General features: G+C 36.4%; 1 protein-coding gene across 2 annotated transcripts in view; it reads right to left on the bottom strand.

The window, feature by feature from the left end:
- The window catches only part of Xpr1 (xenotropic and polytropic retrovirus receptor 1), a 150,805-nt gene that overhangs the window by 35,910 nt on the left and 94,035 nt on the right, over window positions 1–20,860 (bottom strand). For both annotated transcript variants that reach the window (XM_085688082.2, XM_048421693.3), the window contains exons 7-11: window positions 15,535–15,616; window positions 6,723–6,913; window positions 6,352–6,531; window positions 1,762–1,933; window positions 378–572 (exon numbers count right to left, since the gene is read on the bottom strand). In XM_085688082.2, coding sequence (XP_085544208.1) covers window positions 378–572; window positions 1,762–1,933; window positions 6,352–6,531; window positions 6,723–6,913; window positions 15,535–15,616 — 820 coding nt within the window. The remainder of the gene's footprint in view (window positions 1–377; window positions 573–1,761; window positions 1,934–6,351; window positions 6,532–6,722; window positions 6,914–15,534; window positions 15,617–20,860) is intronic.

Raw genomic sequence — 20,860 nt, 5'->3', positions numbered from 1 at the left:
GGGAAACGATTAAAAATATACTTGATTGCCAGAGGGAATCTTGTACACTTACCCATTTCCTAACCTCATTAATGAACAAGGAGATCTTAAAAAAAAAAAAAACCAAAACACTAAATGAAAATCCAAGGCATTCATAGGTTAAATCCACTGAGCATAATTCAGGGTTTCGAACATTAACATAATTCTTCCTATCTGATCGACTGTGATTCTTGTTAATGATGTTTGTTAATATACAGTGAATGAGACTAAAACTGTATTCAAGGATAAACCACAACAATCAGGGGCTGGAGCTTCAGTGGAAACCAACAGCACAAATAGTAAGGTCCAGGGCAACAGACTCAGGAAGAAACAACTCAGATTTGAAAGTCTCAGCATACCTTTGTGAGTACTGTACAGGGCTGCAAAGGTCACGGTGAAGAAAGTGGTGGAATATTTGCCAGCATTTACTAAATGAGGAAAGGCCCTTTTTGTGTCACGGTACCGGCGCAGGCACTGGATGAAGCGAAGCCAAGCAGGAATGCACTGAACAATGGCTCGCACACCATATGTGTATCTGTGGCAAAATTCTGGTTCTGTGAAGATTTCAAAGAAGAAGAAGAAGGAAAAATTACAATTCAAAAGAATGAATTGTTCACACCATTTAGTCTCACAGTCCAAATACCCATCAGCGTATAAAATCCAAGTCCTCCCCATGGGTTCAGTCATTCTCTCCTATGTAACTACTTACTGTGTGCTCAAGCTTCTCAGTGGTGGATAAGCCAATGAGAAAAGGTAAAAACTCCAGAGGAACTACTGGGAAAAATCTGTCCTCTTGGACTTCTTAATATCCTAGAATTAATGTTTTTTTCAAGTGCAATAAAACTATAGGAAAAAAGTCTATGAATCAAAAGAAGAAAAAAACTGTTTTGTTCTATGATGTTAAACATATGGAAAACCAACAAAAATCACAGGTACCTAGACAGTTTCATAAGTGCCAAGTACTATAAAATATGTACACAGAGTACATATTCTATGGACTCCCTTTTAATCAAGAACAAGGTATAGGGTTCATTATTAATTTTTTACTGCTACTTTGTTGTGTTTTTACTTCTGAGACAGGGTTGCATCATTATGCAGCCTAGGCTGAACAGGGACTTATCCTACGGCTTTGGCCTCCTCAGTGAAGGAATAGCAAGTGCATGGTAGGCTGTCACACCCAATTTTTCATTCTCTTTTGTGAATAAATGCTCTATGTATGACCTGTCTACATTAGATCTTTGTGACGAATGCAAACTTCCTAACTATACAAACCTGGCATTACCTAAGTGTGGGTAAAGAGCCAGAAGAAAAATAAAGGTTTCAAATAAGATTTGTAAAGCAATCTACCACAACTTTTCCCAAGGCATTTGACCTGATTCTAAGCAGTCAGTACTTTGATCACGGTACCTACAATGCTATCCCAAGCATTTTTGTGAGGACTAATTGCTGGCACTCTAGCATTTGTGATACAGTTACCAACACATAGGAACGTTGAGAAATAACTGCAGAGTTCTTCAGTATAAGTTGTAAATTTCTTGGTAAGTGGATGGCTAAAATAACACAATTTAAAAGCCAAATTATTTCAGTTCAGGAGATTGCTAACAGAATGCCAAGTACATTTAATTAAATTTGAATGCTATTGGATGAGTTTTCACCATGACCTTAACTGTCGCAGTTATCATTCCCAATATTTCTTGGTTTATGTTGGCAATCCAGCAGTGTGAATACAAAATCATAGCCTACCTTGTAGATCATTTGGCAACAGGCCCTTACTCTCATCCCACTTGAGCTCAAAACTGTAGAAGCAGATCATATATTCCAGGTCCATGAGTATCACTGACAGGCTGTTCAGCTGATCGGCCAGCCAGAAATCAGCAAAGCCTACCTTATGGAAGGGAGCTGTAAATACTCGAAACTGAGAAAAAGAAAGGAGAGAGAGAGAGAGAGAGAGAGAGAGAGAGAGAGAGAGAGAGAGAGAGAGAGGCATAGAAACAGGAAACCGTACATTAAATTTCTGCAGTTGATGTCTGACCATTCAGAGTGACTGCTGATGAAACACACACACACACACACACACACACACACACAGCCCAGACAACAAAGGCTGGGGTAAGCAGCAGTATGGGGATTGCATTGAAAGCATGACTGTAAAGACAACAGTGTGCCTGTGTAAATGTGTGGGGCTGCTGGTAGGAACTGCAGGTAAAAAAGCAGAGAACAGGAGGAGGGAGAATAAACTAGGCAGAGTGGGTAATTCCTGTAAGCCCAACACTTAGAAGGCTAAGGCAGGATTTCCACAAATTCGAGGCCAGCCTGAGCTACAGAGTAAAATCCTGTCAAGAAAAAAAAGTGCTGGAAATACAGAGAGGAAATCTAATATTTAGGTTACAAAGCAAATTTGCTGGACAGGGGAGCACTTAGCTAACTAAATACAAAGCTCTTCTTTGCCTGTAAAATACAGGTAGGGAAGGGTGGTTATATCAGCTGAGGCATTCACATTCTCTAACCTAAATGACAATGTTACAGCATGGGGTTTCAAACCCAGGGTCTTGTGCATAAGTCAAGCCCTCTATCACTGAACTGCAACCCCAGCCTATGTAATATTTATTCCACTAATGTAAGAGTAATGGCTTGTTAACCCTGAATTTCACCACAAAATCACTTCTCTTACCACTGTCCTGAAAATGGTCAATCTATTAAGCAAATATATTGAACACTAACTTAAAAAACTATATTTTCTTAGGGGTTATAGACTACTACAGCTCAATCTTTATAATAACTCCTCTTAAGGGGAGTAGGTTGAGACAGGCCTCACTATGTCGCCCAGGTTGGCCTCTAACTTGAAATCCTTCCACCCTTACACAATAAGTGCTAGGATCATAGCTGTGTTCTATCAAGTCCAACTCAATTCCAAAGTTAGGTACTACTGCTATTCCATTAGACACAAACTCAGCGTGGCTTGCTCTATATCAACCTGTTATAACTGCAAAGAGAAATTCTGGCACTGCAGAGAAGACTCAGATACTAAAGCCGTCACCAAGAATAAAAAGTTGTGGAGTGCCTGGATGACCCCATGCAAAGGAGTATGGATGCAGATAGCTTTTATATTTATCCTGTCAGATTCCCTTGATTTTATTATAAAGAAGAGTAAGATAATAATGATGTACTTCTCTGAGTATAAATTTCTAGCTCTCTGGATATATTCATTTAGTAGACAAATTCAATCCATAAGCATTTCTCTTCAGAGAGACACAGGACTAAATGGTATGACTCAATCCTGAGTGTCACCTAACAGATACTGTAATTGGAACTAGACCAGGAAACAATAATACAGGCTTTGTGATATTGCTGTCTGGAGCTGGTATCTTTGGGTTCCAGGACTTATTCTCTTGATAGCTCCCTTATATTTTGTTAAGTCCAAAAATCCAGGTTACAAGTTATGCTACTGCACCATAAGCTCCAGATAGAGGACACTTCCTTACAGGGAAGAGGCAGAATGAGGTCGTAGCAGTCCATGTATGTAGACTCTGCTTTGAGCTACTGTAATATTTTGAGATACTGTTGGAAATCTGGGGCTTTGTTTATACTTCCTAATTGAAATTCTAGTTGGGGCAAATACAGATGCAGGAAAAGAGACTAATGGATATAAACAGACTGTACTAGACTAGACATATTAATATTGCTACTTAAAGTTCTTGAGCTTTTTTTAAGGGAAGGTGGCATTTGCCAATTTCAAAGATTTCCATATAACTATGAATATAATACATATTCCCATATAACTATGAACATAATAGTACTTTATTATTATGATCACATGACATATGTGTTTTCCACACTAAAAATTGGAGGTTAAAAAAAGAGAGAGAAATAGCATTTTACTTTAGGACAAATCTTTAAAAAACAATTTCAAAGAAATATAGCTACAGTGAAAACATTCTGTTAATTTTCTGTCATACATTATGGGGACTAATTGGATCAGTGAAATTTGAATAAAATAAATATGTCAACTGAATTTAAATGACCTATACACAGTAATATTATTTGTTTTGGTAACAATATGACAAAAGTAACAAATCAGTGTTTCTTTCTACATTTCACTGCTTCTAAGAGTGCTTTTTACTAGTCTATGATTCCTTTTTATACATCATTGCTAGCCTATTTAATCAACCAATCTGCATTATTAACACACACTGCAGACACATACATAAACATCTACTCAACAGGGATCGTTCTACAAATCAGAGGAAGTAGCCATGCATGAAATTGTGGCTTTCTACTTAAGTAAAGGATGCACTGGGGAATTGCGCACTTAACACACAACATACACAACTACATCATCCTGTTATTGCAATGAAATTATTATAATAAGCTTCCTGAATCTTCCAAAAAAACCTCATTTAGAAATAATTGTATACATAAACTGAAGAGGTGGCTCAGTGGCTAATAGTACTTGCTGCTCTTTTAGAGGACTTGGGTTCAGTTTCCAGCACCCATATGGCAGCTCATAACCGTCTATATGTTCCAGGAATCCAATGCCACCTTCTAGTTTCTATGAGCACAAACCATACATACACATATGAAGGCACCCACATATATGAGATAAAAAGAAACAAATCTTTAAAAAAAAACCCAATACCTTATAGGGATTTTACATTTACAGTTAATCTAAGAAAATATTTTTAATATATTCAAGAGATAAATGGCAGCTCTATTTCTTCTTCCCCCTCTAAAACCCAAACCACCTTCTCTAAAAGCATGCTGATACTAGGTTCTGGTACATGCCTGTAATTCCAGAACTCATGTTCCAGAGGCAGGAAAGTTGCAAATTCAAGACCAGCCTAGTCTACAAATTAAATTTCAGGTTAGCCTCAGCTAGCAAATACTTTATCAACTGAGGTGCATTCCGAGCTCTGAGTTTTTGTTGTCTTCCCCACTCCCAAGAGGGAAAAAGGAAGAATTTTAATTTGCAATAAAAATCTTGGTAGAAAGTAAAATTCTCATAATATTCAACTTTGGAAAAGCCAAGAAAATTTGGCCATATTATTTTCTTCGTTGCTATAAGCATTTACAAATAGGGAAAGAAAGCTGTATTTTAGGTTTTCAGGTTTTAGGCAGTGTGCATGTGTGTGTGCATGCATTGGCGTGTAAGTTCAGATAGGGTCTAACTCTGAAATTCACGATGTAAACCAAGTTGGCCTTGAACTCATGGCAATCTTCCTGCCTCAGCCTCCAGAATGCAGGGTTTACATGAATGAGCCACCAAGTGTAGTATGTTTCAGTTTTAAAATTTTAAACAAGTATTGCTAATCCCCTAGGGAAAAACAAAAAGCAAAAGAAATAGAAATGATATTTTTCGGGGAGGAAAGTGTTACGGTGATTCATTTGAACCACCATTCTTCCTTCTATTATCAGCTGCGACCCATCATCTAAGAACTATACACACGAGAACATTCTTAATTGACTTCAAAAATAAAACCGGCCTTATTTAAGAGTGTATCAGATCCTCCCACAGCTACCTTTACACTATCACAAAACAACACAGCTGTAATTTTCCAGGACATTCTCTATTCCACTGTTAAAAGATGTTGAGATCATTAAGAATCAGGCAAAGGCCAAGCACTGTGGTACACTTGGGGCTAAGGCAGGAAAACCCTGACACTGAAGTCAGCCTGGGCTAGAAAAGTAGACTCTACCTCAAAAAAGTGAATGCAAAATCATATAAAGAAAGAAGTTACTAAAACAAAAAATTCAAGTTGGCTTCAAATTCAGCTTGGTGGAGGACCAATTGCTCCTAAAATAAAGGGCTTGGCTAACTAGTCACATCAACTGGACAATTAGGAACAATAGTATCACAACTTTAACGGGACAGGTTTAGGTTGGCTTTAAACCTGTTATGTAGTTGAGAATGACTGTGGACTTCTAATACTTCTGCCTTTATCTCCTAAATACAGGGATTACATAAAGCCACTATGTCTGCCTTTCTTCTCTTTAGAAAGAAGCCAAAAGTTCTAAGTTCTACATATTATCACACTGGTTAAATAACCTGTATAACAAAATAAATAATCATAATTTGCAAAATCAATCACTATCTGGTCACTTGGAGGAAAAAAATACAAAGCACTTTCCCAGAGCTGCCATGCTGTAGCTGTAAACTTTTAAGGTTATCCAGTATCTGTCAAAAACATCTTTGCTCCTAAAGCTGGGCACCACTCATGTGGCACAATGTGAACTACACATATGGGCTGTACAATTCAGCAGCCATGAGTGACCTTTGAGGTAGCCAATGACTAACAACACCACTCTAAAAATGTTGTATAAGCTTTCTAGACTTACCAGAAGTTTAAGCAGCCAAAATCTGGATTTATAGTAGAAAGTTTTGGTGGGGTTGATAAGAAAGAAGACCATAAACCCATAAAGGGCAAGTGGGTACACATATATAGGGATGATACTAATTGGAGCGAAAAAGCATGCCAGAAGGCTCAGGCACCATAATATCCCCAGGAATCCAGCAATCTATAAAGCACAGGGAACACAAAAAGAAAGAAAGTTACTTTTTATCATTACACAGAAAAACCCAAACAAAGGTAAGAAAAACGATAAAGAATCCAACAATCTTCAAGTGGAAGATGGACTTGAGTACTCATCAAGACTGCAAACTACATTCAGTTACTGCAAACTATATTCATGAGACTCTGCTTTATTACCTCAAAGAGATGCTGATGAGACAAATTGTTTCTTGGATTAAGTTCAAAGATGAGGACATGATTTACTCCAGCCTGTCTCCAACCGTACGTGTTGATGCCCAGTAGAAAAAGGAATTCAATCAGAAGAAAGCCACCCCGATAGATTCTTATCAAGGGCCATACAGTTCTATCTGTTTCAAGTTTAAATACGGCTGAAAAAAAAAATGTATTAGTTAGTTGTAAAATCTACAATGTTCCCTTTAATTATCTTCATTCTTCATTCTTTCAGATACAACCCTAGCAGGAAGTTTTCATAAAGAAAATCTGTATCTAGATTATTTTAAGAATCCAATAAACTTGCCTCTAGATTCTTTCCTCTTCTGCCTCAAAGACTCTGCAGAATGCCATTAGAATAATTTTCTCCAAACTTGGTTTTTAACATGTTGTTCCATTGTCCTATAAGCGTTTTATCTTGTTTTGATTTTTATCTTGCTTTGAAACAGTAAGACCAGTTTTTGTTTTTGTTTTGAGACATGTAATCTTGGCTATACTGGAGTGTGCTATGTAAACCAGGCTGGTTTCGAACTCTTGCTTCTACCTCCCCTGTGCTGGCATTAAAGGCATACAACATCAAGCCAGCCAGGTCTAAGACTAGTTTTGTCTTCTGAGTTTTTTTTTTTTTTTGTGATACCTCCCTCTTCAACATTGCTTTCTCTAACATTAAACTGGATACAGTAACTTCTACCTCACAAAGTTATTAAAGAATGAAAAGATACAAAGCACAAGAAGACAATGTGAGAATTTAAATGTCATATAAATAGACAATAGTTGACACATATTGAGTGCTTAATATAGTGTTTACCCTTATTCTTGGTGCTATTACATGTAACAATTAGTTTAATTCATTATAATTGTTTTATAAGTTAAAAATTACTATGTCCATGTTGTCTGAGGAAACTAGAGCATAGACAGGTTAAGTAATTTGCTCAGGTTTACTGTCAGAGTTAAATGTAGCCTTTGGCTGACCTGGCCTCGCTGTGGGGATTAACGACATCACCACCATACCTGCTTACAACATAATTTTGTGCAAAGCCCATGTTCTCAAGAACTATATTGTTCATATGCCCATACAAACATTCAGTACCCTCATTATTTTACAGCTTTCCTAGAATTATATTGTTCAAAAACCTTAGGTCTGCAAACTTAAGCTCTTAAAAAAAAATCTAGTTTCCAACTTACTTTTTCCAAACTCATCCTACAGTACTCCCCAATGGCCAACCCCGATGAATTTCATCTTTTAAAAAAGTTATTTTTCCCATGATCTACAGTGTTCTTTTATTTCATCTCTACCAATTTATATACTTACTTAATTTAAATAATGATTTGTTATTTATCTTTGTAGTCTCTACAGTATGAAAACATTTAATAATTTAAAAATAACAGGGGAGAAAAAGTGTTTGTTTTGGAATCAAATAATATATAAACTGCATATCAAATCCTAGTAGAATAAACTGTTTAACTTAAGAGTTTCTAGTCCTCAGTTTCCTCTTGACCAATGAAAATATTGTCTGTTCTCAGACTGGACTTGATCTCCAGTACTGCATAAAACTGGGATTATACATGCTTGTTATCCCAGGCCTTGGGAGGTGGAGAAAAGGGGATCAGAAGTACACAGAACTTTGAGTTTAGCCTGGACTACATGAGACCTATTTAAAAAACAAACCACAAAACAAAAACAAACAACATACTTTCACATGCCTGTGACAGTTAAACGTGAAGAACACATCAAATGCCTAATGTTTGACTCTATCAGTATTCAGTATATATTAGTTACATTAGCTTCTATTAGTTGCTAAATAAAACATTTATACAACAAGTACTTATTAGATGTCTTTTACACCCAACATCATCCTAAGAACTGGGGATTCAAGTGAATAATAGACAAGATACCAATTTCCATTTAACTTCTATCTAACAGTATATGGTGAGAGGGATAAGAGTAAAATCAGCAGATAAAGACTCTCAGGAGATACACTTGCCTTAAAGAGTGAAGAATGAAGCTTAGTTATAGAAGGCCAAGGTCACTATTATTGGAAAGAACTAGAGATAAAGTTCCCAGCGACAAGACAGGGTTTTGTAGTACTTTGTTCAGATTTAAGTTTTATTTCTGATGTATGAACTAATAGAAGGTTTTGAATGGGTTAAGACCCAAGTAATTACTTTAAAAGACTGTCCTAGTTGCTATGTGACAATGGAGCACAAGAGAACCAGCAGAGTCAAGATTAGCTAGAAAATTAGAGGAGTAGAAAAGCACATTTGTAGCTTTGCATCCCGAATCCTAAGCAAAGACCCCAGACATTAAGATGTTAGAAAACAAAGCATAGATTCCAAAGCAACCACAATACAACTGTAAAAAATGGCGAAGCTGTAGAATACAAGGTCATGAATGCAACATCAACACACAAAATTCAGCTGTGTTTATATACATCAGCAATAAGCAATCTGAAAATAAAATTACAAAAACAATTTTTAATTATAATAGTACCTAAAAGAATAAAACATTTAGTAGTAATTTTAATAAAGGAGATGAGAGGCTCGTATGTTGAAAGTGACAAAATATATAGAAATTAAAGTAGACTTAAGTATATAGAAAGAAATGTCAAGCTTATAGATTGGAAGATTTGATATTGTTAAGATGACAAGTCAATCTATGCATTTAATTAAATCCCTATCAAAATTCCAATGGTCACTTTATTTTCAGAAAAATAGAAGTCAATCAATGTTTTAGTGCTTTAGTGCATAATTTCATTAATTTTTCACAGCAAAACACATATATCAGTTTTCTACAGTAGACACATTGAAGAAACAGTTAAATTAAGCCCCTTGTTTAATGACACAGGGATTAAATCCCAGTAATCTGGCTCTAGAGCCTGATGCATTTAACAATGTAGCTAAATTATATACAAACTACTATGCATTTTTTAAAACAAAACAAAATCAATAACTCAAACAGAAGCCTATTCAAAACCTTACAAAATTATAGTCCTCATGGTACTGAATCAAATTGCTAAATAGGTTTTCATTTTGTTGTGATTTGTTATTCTTTTTATTAAGAATTTCATACATATAAATTGTGATCAAAACACTAAGACTACTTAACGCAGTTTATGGACATGGGAGAAAGACACTACTGGAGCATGGGTAGCCTCTCCGGGAACACATCCCTGAAGAAAACACACTCAGTCCACCAGGAGCCATCAATTGCCAATGGATCCTCAGCCACAGGTGGGGCTTCATGACCTTTCCCCATTCCACGCTGGGGTTTTGAATGACCAAACCAGTTTTGCTTTTGCTAAAAATATTTAGGAATAAGGAATATATGTATAAGAGAAAAGGCTCTCAAATATAAAGGATGTAAGAAGCTCCCTACATTCAAGTCCCTACCTCCTTCCCTAGAGGCTACCATATTAACAGTTTTATCTATTACCTTCCAAGAAATTCTTCACATACTGAAAAATACCAAATAACTTTCAAAACAAAGCAACTAACCAACTACAATTAACAGCATTCCATACATGGCTATCCTAAAGCTTATTTTTTCATTTACATTCTAGAGTGGTTATTTTTCTCATAAATACACACAAAGATCTCACTTATTTTCTAATGTAGGTGTTACACACTATAGAAGATAGGATAAATTTCAACAACAGTGAATCAGGACCCAGAATACAAAACAGTGCCCAAAGGCCTTGCTTTACATCTTCTTTCCATCTATGGTAAGCACTCTTTTCTAACACTAACTTTTTATCTTCCTGTAAATTAAATAATATAATGTGTACTTTTGGTGTCTGGCTTCTTTTGTTTACTTTACAATGGTTAATTTTATGTTATATAAACCCCACTTTCATTTGCTTGTGAGACTCATTTATGTTTTTGCATGGGCTACATTTCAATCTTCTCACGGCTACATACTATCCTATTGGGTAAAGACATCTGCTATACTGTTGATGAACATTTGGGTTGTTCCAGTTTGGGGACATTAACACAGTATAGTTACTAATGTTCTTGAATGTTTCCTGGTAGATATATGCACTCATTTCTATTACTAGAGATGGATCATAGGCTAATATACAGTCAGTTTTGGTAAAAGTGCCAAGTCATTCTCCAAAATGCTATGCCTCCCTTTCATTTCCAGCTTGACCAACCATGATATGCCATTGTATATGGCAACACAACTCATTTGTACAGTTTACAATCAGTTTCTAAGATGTTGCTGTCATAAGCAACATGACAATAAATAATTTCTTGTAGGAGCCTAAGTTGTAAGCTAAATTTGTAAAAAAAAAAAAAAACTAAAGTTAGTTAAAGTTATTATCAAATTTTTACATATACTACCACATTATTTTCAAAAGAGATTTCAACCTTCAATAGTTTTATTAATTACAAGTGCTTAGTTTACACCATTATATTCCTGTAAATGGTAAACTAGTAGGTGAAATATGGCATACTGTGGTTATTTCAAATAGAGCCAAGATTTCTAGAAGAAAATTTTAAAAACCTATACAGCAAAAACTTCATTTTTATGAAACTAAAACTCTATAATGTGTGATTTTTTTTCTGGCAAATTATTGAACACTAGGCCAAGTCCCCATGAGAGACCACAGCAATTATGCACATAATTTTTATGTGAATGCTCTAAGAAAAGAATCGTGCTTGTACATGCATTACTATTGCTGCGATCCCCTCTGACTCTCAACACTGTTATCTTCTGAGTACCCAGGGGGAGATAAATAAGGATAGACAGCTGGCTTTATCTCTGGTTACCCTCCCCCCCACCAGTACACAGGAAGATCAAACAATGAAGGGTTCTGAGGTTAGAACATAATACATAAAGCTAAATGGATAAACTGCATGCATTTCAAAAATCAAACTATCACAGTAATACAGTCTATATTTATTAAAACCTAAGCTTGACATAAATTAAGAAATAAAACACACAAACAAAAACCCTTTTCATTTAATTCACATAAAAAGAAAGACATTTGCTTCTTCCCTTGTCTTAAGCTAGGGAGGATAAAATCACCACATACATCTTGGAAATTAGACAAGTAAATCTACTCATAAACGAGTAACAATATTTTCCTAAAGAGAGAGCCATGTGTGCAGACTATACTTGGGGTTGATGTGCTTCACCAGATGTGCACTGCTCTCAAAGCTGGGCTTCACCCTGTTCTACTAACCAGCCCCTCTAGTAATTCCCTCCCTCCTCCTATTCCTGACCAACTAAGTTACTCTCTCTTTTGTTCTCTGGTAATGCTTTTAATCCCACCAACTTAAATGTCACTTCTTCCACAGCATCTTCCTCAATAGTCTAATTAAGAAAATACTCAGTAGTCTCATAGTACTGTTTAGAACATTTATCATCTTTCATTATTTTTGAGGCAGGGTTACAGGTAGCTCAGGATGGCCTTGAACTATTATCTTAGGATAACACTGACGATTTGTTTCTCCCAGTCCCATCGCTAAATGCTGACTACAAGCATGCCACACACCCGTCTAAGAGATTGATTTCATCTGGTTTTGCAGTACTGGGGCTCTAACCCAGGAGTTCAATTTATATTAGGCAACCATGCTGCTACTGAGCTACACAACTCAATCCCTCTGCCCCCCCCCCCCACAACTTTTTATATCTTAAGACTCATGGGATCAGGAACAGTTGGGAGATACATAAAAGTGACTTGTGGATGGGCTTGGTGAGCAGAGTGCCTGTGTGGCCAGTGTGACGGTATGACTTTGGATTCTAGCAACTCACATAAAAAACATGATTTTATAACATTAATCTGTAACCCCAATGCTCCAGCAATAAGATGACAGGAGAATCTTGTGGGCCAGTCAGTCTGGCATAGCAGAGGTAAAGAAATTCTTCCTCAAAACAAGATAGAGTGATAGTGGATGTTGTCTTCTGACTTCCCACACGTGTATGTGACTGTGCTTGAATTCACATCCATGCAACACAGACACACCCCAGATGGTAAAGCTACTTGTGGATGAACAAATAAATTCTCAAGCAATCCTGTAAACTGAAGGTACTGAGTTCATTCAATAGATGAGAAAACTGTTTTAGAAAAATCTAAGGGTTGTCCACACAACCACAACAGCTAACAATGAATGGTGGGACTGAAACTGAAACTCAGGCAGGACTTCCGTTCTCTTTATGGCAGTTTGATATTCTAGGTTGGGGTTCGTACTGCAGAATTTCCATGTATTTTACATAAGTAGATTATAATTACCCTATATAAACAAACAGATAACAAATTGATCATAAATCTCATCAATGTTACATTGTAAGCTATGGGTGCATAATACTTAGCAACTGGTGGAAAGGAGAACTCTTGATGCTGTTGTTGTGAACCTCGCCTTTAATGGCAGAATCATCTCTCTAGCCAAAGAACTCTAATAATACAATGAAAACATAGGCAACAGGCAAAGTTCATGTAAAAGCCTTTACAATTTGGGTTATAACTTTATAATGCAAAGTAGGCAGTGCTGAAGAGGATGCATGCAAGGAATAATGAGTTCTGCACATCATTTAATTTCAACTCTTTATCTCTTCCATCCATTCAAACTTTTTCAAAATTTTTTGAATTCCTATTATGCTCCACGTAGTGTTCCAGTACTAGAGATGAAAGCCCAGGCATTGAGACGTTTTCTATTAAGTCCAAACATTGTTTACATGTTAGTGGGAAAGCAGAGACATAAATATGTGATACCTGTCAGACAAGCATTCTGAAGAAAATTAATGTAGGCTAAAGGAACAGAAAGATACAGAATAAACCGTTTTAGCGTAGGGTGACCACAGAAGATATCAAATCAATGAAGAGACAGCATTTGAATAGATGTTTAAGTGAAGGGAAAACAAAAGCAAACAGACACCCTTGATGGAAAAGAATCCCTTAGACAACAGATGTGTTTAAAGAATAGTAAATGAAAGTGAGTATGGGGAGAAAGAAAGGATAGGAAGTAAGAAATGACTAACTGCAATATCCTCGAAGGTCTTGTGTACTATGGTAAGGAATCTGAATGTAAGAGAAGCCATAAATAGATTTTACATGGGGACATGGGCTGATGAAAGAGGGGCTGAGGAAAGGAGAAAGGAGGAAGAAACCACCCTCAACAAACTTGTGGTCAGAAGAGGGCAACACTGGATGCAAACAAAGAGACAAGTCCAGAACTAATGGGTATAGTGAAAGTGATCAAATTCAAACATAGTATGAAGACAGAGCAATAGGATTTCTTATATGAATTAGTGATAAAATATGAGGGATGTTGTTTAGACCCTAAGTGTTGGCCAAAGCTCACATATCTTGGTCATGTGTCATGTGTGCTGGTTCCCAGCTCCTGGTGTTACCGGGAGGGAGAAACTTGAAGAGGTCAGGCACAGTTGGAGGAAGAAGCCTGTACTAGAACATCCTCCCTCCCCAGCGTACACTTTCTGGCTTCCATTCAGTGAGAAATTTTGCACTCTAACACAGTCTCCACCATAATATTCTGCCTTGCCACAGGTCTTAACTGACAGTGCCAAGTGATCAAGGACTAATATCTTTAAAACCATAAGCCAAAATAAATCTTTCTTCTTTTTAAGTTGATAATTTCAGCCAAGACAGGGTAAATAGGAATTAAAAGGTTTGGGCTCTATTTGGGGGACTTACCAAAAAAAAAAAAAAATCCAGGGGTCTTTTTGTCTACTTAAATGGGAAATGAGTATTAGATCTCCAAACAGCCATTAGATCTTTTTTTTCAGAGGAGAGAGGATATATACTTGTGAGCCATTAGCATATAGATAGTATTTGTAGCCACAGGCTTGAATAATTTGCCTAGATAGGAAATGAACATAGATATGTTCATATGTGAGAATTGAATATATTGGGAATACCTAACATTTCAATGCCACAAAGAATAAGCATGGCTTAGGAAAGAAATACTAAAGAAATAATGGGAAAAATAACAGGTGTGGTATTTGAAGCTTTTCAACAGTGATAATGTGAAATGCTACTGAAGGGCTCTATAAATTCTTGGGCAAGCTTAGGAAGCCTATCTACATATTATGTAGCTGAGGAAATCCTTGAATTCCTGATCTTTGTGCTTCTTCCCAAATGCTGGGATTATCAGTATGTGTTACTATACTTGGTTTTATGTAGTGTTGGGGACTGAACACAGGACTTCATCCATGCTAAACATATACTCTAGTCCCTACTTTGAAATTTCACTGAAATGAAAACTACAAAGCCAAGCATGCGGAGCAGTTATAAGCAGCTTTGGAAAAACATGAAGGGGTGGGGGTCACTATAAGAATTAAATAAGGCTTAGTGGATGAACTTGTAACATATTTATCTTCATCTATGACCAAGGAAACAAGCTCTTAAATTAATTACACTTTTTACTTAGTGTGTGTTTGTGTGTGTGTGTACCATGTCATACGTGAGGAGGTCAGGGACAGTTTGTGGGAGTTGGCTTTTTTCTTCCACCATGTGAAACCTGGAATCAATCTCATGTAGTCAGATTTGGCAGCAAGCATCTTTACCCACTAAACCATATCACTGGCCTAAGCTTAAGTTCTTGACAACTGAACTCTAAAAATCCTGAAGTTAAAGACTAGAAATTGATAGTAAACAAGAGGTCAATGTTTTAAAAAATTATATCCCAAAGGATACAAACAACTTTCTAAAACCTCGCACTTCAGTAGAATTGGTAGACATATGCTTGATTCTTTATAAAAGGGCAGAATATGACATAAACATATTAAGAACAAATGAGTTAAAAAGTTAAGAATTACCTGCAAGCACGAGGGTAATATTTAACACAAGGAATATTCCACAAAATAGACCAACTCTAAAAGTAGTCCATGCTGGCGCAGGCTGTGAACATAAAACAAAATTTTGAGTGAAAGATATCAAACACACCTGTAAAGCATGCTATAGTATAGTAACTTAGTAGTATGAACCCCAAAGTTCTACAGTGAAAGTATATTTTATTATTTTAACTTTTATAACTTCGAAGCAGAGGATCATTTACACCCCATCATTCTATAACTAGAATAGGGACACTATTGAGTTATTTTACAGAAATCTGTATTGCGGGGCTGGGGAGATGCTCATACAGTAAAGTACTTGTTGTGTTGGAATGAGGACAGTCCCCAGCAACCACATAAAAAGTCAGGCAGATACCACATAAAAATCTGGGTACAGAACATGTTTGTAATCCCCATGCTAGGTGGGCAAAGACAGAAAGATTCCTGCAGCTTGCAGGCAATGAGTTGAGATAAACTGGTGAGCTCCTGGTTCAGTGAGAGACTGTTTCCAAAAACAAGTTGGAAAATGACTAAGGAACATACACACATGCACAAGCTCACACGTGCGCACGCGCGCGCGCACACACACACACACACACACACACACATGGGGGGGGTTGATGGAAGGGAAAAGGGGTGAGAGAGACAGAAAAAAAGAGACAGAAATAGGAGTCAAAATAAGATGGTAATTTCAGACTTCAGATGAACACATAGAAGAATATTTTGAGTGATTTAGAATGCAATTTAGTTTTTATAAAATTTATTTATCTCTACATTTCTTTAGTTAGAATTACTCAATTAGAGTTTACTTTTTGGTACTCTGAATGATGAGAGTCAATGGCAAAAACAAGAATACTTACTTTCTGATAATACGTTATGCTCTTATACTGAGAAAAACTTAAGTGAGAAATTTTAAACATTTACTTATTCTTTTATTTATATATATGCATGTCTGTGTGAGTTTATGTGCACCATGTATGTGTAGGCACCCACAGAGGCCATATGACATCAGACCCACCTGAAACTGGAGTTAAGATAGTTTTGAGTTTCCTATGTAGTTTCCTGGAAGCCAAACTTGGGTCCTCAGCAAGAACAATAAGCACTCCTAACCTCTGGGCCATCTCTTTAGCCCCTTAAATGAAACATTTTAAGCTATACTAGTTATTAAGAGATTGGGCATATTAAAACCTCCAGTGCAATAGACTTGTTGTATCCTTCTTTATTATAATTTTATTTTATCCATATGCAGAGGGACTAGTTTGGCCCTATGCTGGTTCCGTCCCTGTCCGGCTGGATTTGGTGAGCTCCCGTTAGCTCAGATAAGATGTTTCAGGGGGTGTCCCCATAATGGTCTTGACCTCTCTGCTAATACTCTCAGTCCTCCCACTCTTCAACTGGACTTTGGGAGCTCAGCCCAGAGCTCTGCTGCGGGTCTCTGCCTCTGTTTCCATTAGTTGAGGAATAAAGGTTTTATTGTGATATTTAAGATATTCATCAGTCTGACTACAGGACTCAGTTTGGGAACCCTTTCCTCTATTGCTCAGGGTCTTAGCTGGGGTCATCCTTGTGGATTCCTGGGGGAATTTTTCTAGTGTCAGGTTTCTTGCTAGCCCCATAATGGCTCCCTCAATCAAAATATCTTTCCTTGCTTTCATCTCTGTCCTTCCTCCATCTCGAATATCCCGTTCCCTTAAGTTCTCCCCCGCTTCCCCTACCACCCTCTCTTCTTCCCCCACACTCACGCTCCCAATTTTTATTAGGCAATCTTGTCTATTTCCTCATTTCCAGGTGGGTCTATGTGTGTTTTCTTAGGGTTCCCCTTGTTACTTAGCTTCTCTAGGATCATGGTCTATAGGCTCGTTATCCTTTGCTTTACAGCTAGTATCCACTTTATGAGTGAGTACATACCATGTTCATCTTTCTGGGGCTGGGTTACCTCACTCAGGAAGAAAAAAAAATTGATTTATATCTATAACTGATCTTAAATTACTTTTTTCTAAAGCAAATAGAAAATTCCTTAGATTTTAAATATAAAGGGACGAAGGACAGAGAGAAGGACAGATAGACAGACCTACAGCTTTCTAATGTAGTGAAGGGTGAGAGGTCACACCTTTAATCCCCCCACAAAGCATCAAAACCCTCATTACTTGTCACAGGAGGTATCTGTAGTGTTAGTTTCTGAATGAAAGCATCTAGGAAATGGTCATTTATCTTCTCTTAAATGCTACAAAAATTGCACAATACATTCTATTCATAAAAGAATGTACGTCATATATTTAGGATGTTGGAAATAACTGGTAAAGTGAACATATATAGTATCTATCCTAGTCTTTAGATACCATCCTACCCTGAAGCCCTTCCCTCTCTCATCACATACCTTCCTTCCTCGCCAGGTAACCGCTTCTGTGTTTTCTGCAGGACTGTCTCCTCCAAGCACACTTTTAAGTGCTTTAGTTTTTTTAATTACTTTTTCTCATTTTAAAGTATTGTTCTGCTATAAGTAGCATAATAAACTGTATACACTTAATGTACACAATTTCTGTTTGTTATGATGTTTTTATAGTTTTTTCTTTATCTTTCAATCAGTTTGACTGTGATGTCTATTTTTTTAAATACTGTTTTATTGAATACACAGGCATACAATGAATTGAACACACACTAAATTATTTTACTTGATAAGATTTTATAAGATTTAATATATATAGATATTTATGAAATCACAATCATAATGAAGACGGTCAAGACAATATATGGAGCAAGGCATGGTGGTACATGTCTATATTCCCAGCACTTCAGGCAGAGGCACCAGGTGTTCAAGGTCATCTTGGCTACATAGTGAGTTTGAGGTCAGTCTGGGCTATAGGAAACCCTGTCTCAACAACAACAAAAATACCCTAACACAGTCACTACTCCTAAGAGTTTCCTTATGCCCCTTTGTTGTCTTTACTTCCTGCCCAAGCCTCCCTGCCCCACTTCCAGTTTGACTGGCAACAAATGCTATGCTTTTTGTCATTGTTTACTGGTTTACATTTTCCAAAATAGTAAGTAAATAGAGTCAGATAGTGTATACTTGAAAAAAAAAAAGGTGCCTTCTTTCTCTCTCTTTTTACCTATGTATGGCATGTATCAACAAATTATTTTTCAGGCTGAGAAGATACAGTACAATTGTTTATCCACTTACCTACTGATAGAAACAGGCTGTTTCTTAATTTTAGGCTACTACAAATAAAGTTGCTATGAACACTTATTTAGAAGACTTCTTTGTGGACATATATTTGCATTATTTTAGATAAATATCTAGGAATATAATAGCCAGTCATGTGGCAGACACACATTTAACTGTTTAGGAAACTCCCCAACTATATGCTAAAGGGTTATATAATTTACTCCACCAGCAGCATATGAGATGGAATTCTGGTCCTCCATTCACAGGCATGGTCAATCTCTGAATTTTGGTTATGGTTACTGTTAGTATTTCTCTGGTTTTAATTTGTCTCGACAGGCCACTGGAGTGGAACACCTTGCCATGCTCCCATTCTCCACTTAGCTCTGATGACACTCAGGTCATTTTCTCCTTGCTAACTACTGGAGTTCTCTATATGTTCTTAGTAAAATATGCCTTTTACTAGACATGTTTTATAAATATTTTATACTAGTTTAATATTCTTCATTCTCCTTAACAGGGTCTTTTGAAGATTTGTTTTTAATTTTGATGAAGTGCTTTTGATGCCATTTCTAAAAAGTCTCTGAGTCATCCAAAGATGCTAAGACTGTCTTCTATATTTTCTTCTAAAATGTTGCTTCAGGTTTAACTTAGGTCCATGTTATGTCTAGAAATCCCTGGTATAAAATATAAATAAAGGCTTGTGCTTTCTTTTTGTATAGAGAATCCAACTGTTGAATTGTTGAAAACATTATTCTTGCCACTAGCACGCTTTATGCCTATATTGAAAATTAGTCGTATACATATCTTTGCATATTTTTAGATTCCTTTCTGCTCCTTTGAAGTGTCTGCCTATCTTGACTCTACTGCAGCTTCTTTATACCATGTAGTACTAATATTTTAACCTTTAATTTGGTTCAAAGATGTACTGACTATTGCAAGCTTTTTGCATTTCCATCCATGCATTTTAAAGCTAGCTTACCAATTTATACACACACATACACGTGCACACACACCTTATACCATATCCTGACTGAGATAATTTTAGATGGATTATGCTATACTAAAATTAAAAAATGGTTTCCTAAAAGCACTGAGCTTACTTACATAATAAGCCCATTCATAATTCAACTGGCTCTCACTTAAGTGATCTGTAGTTTATTTCAGCAATGTTCTGTAATTTCCAATGTAAAACTCTTCAGCTCTTTTGCCAGGATTATTACTATTGCATTTCTTATTTCTGTGGCATTATTAGTAAAGTTTTGACTTTTAACTGTACTTGATGTGCAGGCATACACTTGAGTCTTTGTAAACAGGTGCTGTATTCTGCAAGCTTGCTAACTCCCTGATCAGCTTAGTAGCTATACAAATCACTGGATTTTCTACAGAGATCATCAATTTACTAACAATAAACAAGCAAGCAAACAACAAAACCTCCAGTATTTTCATCTTTTTTTCTAACCTGAATACCTTCTATGTCTTTTTCTGATCTTATCACATTGGCTATAATCACCAGGAAAAGGTTTAATGACAGTCCTAAGACTGAATATATAATTTGTCCCTGGTCTTGTAAAGAAAGTGTCAGTGTTTTTCTGTTAAATATGACATCAAGTCTAATTTTTTAAACATGCCAGTTATTAAGTTACAGAAGTTCTTTATTATTAATTTCAACACACTGTGATAACAGAAAATACTCCATGATAATTTTTTTAATTTATTGAGACATGCTTTATGTGACAAAAGATATTTACATAGCATTTAATAAGCCCCTCCTCTCTTTTGCTTGGGGTATAAACTGCTATTTTGGAAAAAGCTATATGGTAACCCAGTACATCTAAACTTCTCATATCATGAACAACAACAAAAAACTTCGTCTTAGTTGATAAGGCAACTGTCATGAAGCAAGTGTGTATAAGAACAAACAGGAGAGGGAGTTGAGGGGGAGCATTAAGAGATAGGTGTAAGATACTGCAATTCATTATGATATGATAGCTTGTATCTAATTTTTTCTTCCTTCTTTCTATTCTCTGACATGGGTCTTATATAACCCAGGCTGGTCTTGAACTAATGGTTATTCTGCCTTCACCTCCTAAGTACTGGATTAAAACATATGCCGCCATGCCTGAATCTATTTTTTTTTTGTAATGA

The sequence above is a fragment of the Myodes glareolus genome, chromosome 5 (genome assembly GCF_982192425.1).
Source record: "Myodes glareolus chromosome 5, mMyoGla1.1, whole genome shotgun sequence".
Classification (NCBI taxonomy): domain Eukaryota; kingdom Metazoa; phylum Chordata; class Mammalia; order Rodentia; family Cricetidae; genus Myodes; species Myodes glareolus.
The sequence above is the reverse complement of the archived record's forward strand: the minus strand, read 5'-3'. Positions and strand labels throughout refer to the sequence as shown.